Raw genomic sequence first — 4,362 nt, 5'->3', positions numbered from 1 at the left:
TCCAATCTTGCTATCCTCCATCTCTACTGAGGCCAACCTTCGGGTCATCGCCGATGCAAAAAAATTAGGGTCTTTTATTTCGCGAGTAATCCGCATGCCGTGTATTTGGGTGTCTTGTAACAAACTCTATTCTTTCTTATTGGACGTCGATAACTGCCACACGTGTGGCAGGAAAGGAGTCGCACCACACGTCTCTAATGCAAATAGATTGCCACGTCATCGCACGCATGCATGCGAGAATCTTTTTGGATTTCAGTTTTTAAAATGTTTTATCTCTTAAATTAAAAATCCGATTGAAGATCCGTCTTCACCATTAAATCCCTGGCGACAAGATCTTCAAAACTAGATCTCATATCGATATATTTCGGGAAAAAAAATTGGTTAAAAGTTGCCATGTGTGTTGCACATGAATTGCCATGATATTTGCACTGAAGTTGCCATAATATGTTTCAACTATTTTCTTTTACATTTAAAATTAAATTTTAACATATTATAAAACAGAGAATTAAGAAACTAGACTTGCCATGCACCATAAACTAAAATTGCCATGATACATGCACTTAAAATTGCCATGGTTCAATAAAAAAATATTTTCATGGTCAAAGTACTGGAATTGCCATCATCAAAAAACTAAAATTGCCATGATCTACAAACTAAAATTGCCACATGGCAACTTTAGATTAAGCACTATGGCAACTATAGTGTAAACATCATGGCAACTTCTGGGCAAAAAAAATTTTCATCGAAACATATCAACATGGGGTCTAGTTTTGAAGATCTCGTCAAGACGGATTTAATGGTGAAAATGGATTTTTAGTTTGATTTTTTATTTAGGAGATAAAACATTTTTAAGCCGAAAACCAAAAAAATTTCTGCTGATGTCGTCTATTCATACGTGGTAAAATGGATGGTGATGGAGGCGTGCGGGTGATCTGCAAACACCCACACGTGTGGGCGTTAGTTTTTTCGTTCTTATTTAATGGATGAGGCAAAGCTTTTGCTCCGTTCCAAAAAAAAAAACCCTTCTTGGTCGGCACTCTTTCAGGTGAAAATCAAACACCAGCTCAGAAAAATGGGTGAAAATCACAATACTGCTACGGAGGCTTGCTGCATCAGCGGCCCCGGTTGCACCAGCTCTACCTTGCTTCTTCCCGGCAAAACAACCAGGCAGGACAGGTCCCCCATGCCCTGCTCGAATCAAATGTTCATTATGCTCAGTTTCCTCGTCCAGGCTGCACTGAAAGGCTAACCTGCGGCTCATGTTTGCATCTAAACTAGTACTGTATGATATTACCATGGAGCTAAACCTCAAGCCATATTTTAATGGCGGATGTTTTATTTACCATGGAGTAACCACCAATTTTTCCCGAAAAAAGAAAAGAGTAACCACCAATTGTTTCTTCTTTTCTGGAAACAGATTTGAAGAAATTTCTCCTCTTCTTTTGTCGCCACAAACAACTTCCCTTCTCATTAATTTCTTCTCTTATAATATCCCTATGTACAGTACAGAAACAGTGTCTAGCTACTACAGTACTCAACATGTCTCTAGACGCGCCTGACCCTCACCGGGAGCCCGCCGCTGATGGACGCCGTCAGACCCGGCGCGAACCTGGGCACGGCGCCCTTTTGCCCAACCACCTCCACGTCGAACTGCTTCACCACGGCCACGGTCACCGCCTTCATCTCCATCACGGCGAGCTCCTTGCCGAGGCACACGCGGAGCCCGGCCTGGAACACCGGGTACCTGTACAGGCTCTCCGGCACGAACGTCCCCCCGGGGCCCGTCAGCCACCGCTCCGGTCGGAACTTCTCGCAGTCGTCGCCCCAAATGCGGGGCATGCGCCCCATGGCGTAGGGGTGGTACATCACACGAGCCCCGGCGGTCACGTACGTGCCGTCCGGGAGCACGTCATCGGCGGCGCAGAACTTGGAGTCGAACTGCACAGGCGGGAACAGCCGCATGTTCTCGTGCAGCACCGCGTGGGTGTAGTGGAGGGACTTGAGGTGCTCGTACGTGGTCTTCGACGATGTCCTTGTCTTCTCGCCGGCGGCGGCCTCCGAGCGCATGGCGGCCGCCACAGCGGGGTTCTTGGAGAGCAGCATGAAGATGGTGGTGAGCGCGGAGGACACCGTGTCCCGTCCGGCGAGGAGGAAGCTGACCACGATGTCGCGGAGGTACTTGTCGTCGACGGCGGTGCCGTGCGCCTCCGAGGCCATGAACCGGGACAGGAGGTCGTGGCTCCCGGCGACGCCCAGCTTCCGGCGCTGCCTTATCATGGCCGCCGCGAGCTCGTCGACGAGGTGGATGGACTTCCTGAGCTCCCTCTCGGAGCCGAAGTTCAGCAGCCGCTTTGCCCTCCACACCAGGGGCGACGCCGCCGCGCCGCGCATGGCGGATAGCCGCGAGGCGGTGTCGAACGCGGCGGCGAGCTTGGACATGGGCATGTCGAGCTCGAGGCAGCCGGGGTCTAGTCCGAAGGAGATCTTGCAGATGGTGTCGAAAGCGAAACGCCGGAACACGTCCTGCAGGTCGACCACCCTGCCATTGTCGGCGGCGTCGGCGAGCAGTGGCAGGAGGCGCGCCTCCACTTCCTCGGCGACGATGCCGTACGCGTAGGAGCGCACCGCGACGCTGCCGAGCTCGAGGCTGGCCATCTTGCGCTGGTGGCGCCAGGCGTCGCCGTCGACGTTGAAGATGCCGCCGCCGAGGAGGTCGCCGAGGACGGCGGCGAAGGGCTTCCCTTTGGGGAAGTTGTCGAAGCGGGTGTGGAGCATGTGCTCGACGTTGGCCGGGTTGGCGGTGATGGTACAGCCGAGGACGTGGACGGCCACGGTGCCGGTCGGGGAGCAGCGGAGCAGGTGTGCGTACCAGTCGCCGAGGTTGGTGAAGTCCCGCGCCCACGATCCCGTGAGGTACGAACGGCAGACGTGGCAGCTGCACCACGGCCACCGGCGGGCGAGGAAGAGCGCCGCGCCGAGCGCCACCACGCACACGGAGAAGACAAGGAATGCCAGGCCGACGCACCGCGCGCACCATGACAGCTCCTCCATGCCCGTGCCCGTGGCGGCGTCCATGGCTGCCCCGGCTCCTTGAATTGGAGAAGGGAAGAGCAAAAAAATGTGATCTTATTTTGGGTGTGGGGAGTCGAGGAGGCGTGTGCGTATATAATGTGGGTGGACGGGGAGGAAGCACATGCCACACGTGCGCCAAAACTTAAACAACTTGGTTCCCTGCCATTTATTAGTGTGTGCACAGCTCATACAATCGCTACGCAGCTCCCCAAAACTTGTCCAAGGTACGTACGACCAACAAATCACCGCCGAACCCCTCTAAAAAAACAAAAAAAAAACAGCACCGAACCCATGATACAAGGGCTGCTGCCGCTAGCAGTCGCCTGAATCTTGAAAAAATAAATAACACAGTTGATTCCGTTAGATTTTAATCATACTCGCATTTTTTTGACAATTTTTAATCATACTCACATCATCGTTTTGTTTTGTCTGGAGTACTTGCCAGAGAAAAAAGATCGAAAAAAACATCACCGCCGAAGCCAGTCGTTGGTGGCGTTTTGCATTGTTTCTCGGCGCCAGCCATGGCAGGCGGCGCGGGGTGTTGGGAGCGGCACGACGTGGTCGCTGCAAGGGGGTGTGGCAGCGGGGTGAGCTGGTGGTGGTTTTGTCGGCGGTTCAACCCCGATCTAAACCCCTACTATTGCCGACAACACGGCGGATCTAGTTTCCTTGCCCAGATCTGGTCGGTGGTGGTTGGGGGATGACAGGAATGGTTGTTCGGCCGGGCAGGTTGGTTTGGGTGGCGCGGTTGCGGTGGCGGAGGTGTGATCCAGGTTGTCGGTGTCCGGGGTGCCTGCGATGGGCGACATAGTTCAGACCAGAGGTCGTGGAGGACGTCCGTCGACTCGCGGGTTCAGGGACTGGCTTGTCTGCGCTGATGCAAGCCTTTGCGTTATGCTTTCCTTGAGTGTCTCGGTTGTGGTGTCGGTCCGGGTCGGGCTCCCGTGGCGCAGCAATGTCGTCGGTCGGATTGGCGCTGATGGCCACGGGCGTGGTGTCGTGCGAGCTTCCCTAGGCAACGGCCAGAGGGCTTGGTTCGGGCTTGCTCAAAGGCGACCGTCGGTGGCCACTCAATTGTGTCCCTCTCCTCTGGCCTATCGAAGCTGGTTGGGTATGCAGGTGTGGACGCCTCCTACCGTGGAGGCGTTGGCCCAGACCCGATGGTTGATGCCTGGCTAGGAGTGGAAGGAGGTGTCCGCTTTTCCCACCGTGGGTGGTGCGTTGTGATGCGGACGGTTGGCGGTGTCCAAGGATGGTAGTCCTCATGATTGGCTCTCCAACGAGCATTAT

General features: G+C 54.1%; 1 protein-coding gene across 1 annotated transcript; it reads right to left on the bottom strand.

Annotated features, from left to right (window-relative positions):
* Positions 1-1,383: 1,383 nt before the first annotated feature.
* Positions 1,384-3,149, bottom strand: LOC123091696 (cytochrome P450 94C1). The gene has a single exon (XM_044513296.1). It carries the CDS (start codon positions 3,073-3,075, stop codon positions 1,546-1,548), a length of 1,530 nt encoding a protein of 509 aa, XP_044369231.1. The 5' UTR covers positions 3,076-3,149; the 3' UTR covers positions 1,384-1,545.
* Between the last annotated feature and the right edge of the window lie 1,213 nt (positions 3,150-4,362).

This window comes from Triticum aestivum, chromosome 4B (assembly GCF_018294505.1).
Source record: "Triticum aestivum cultivar Chinese Spring chromosome 4B, IWGSC CS RefSeq v2.1, whole genome shotgun sequence".
Lineage (NCBI taxonomy): Eukaryota > Viridiplantae > Streptophyta > Magnoliopsida > Poales > Poaceae > Triticum > Triticum aestivum.
The sequence above is the reverse complement of the archived record's forward strand: the minus strand, read 5'-3'. Positions and strand labels throughout refer to the sequence as shown.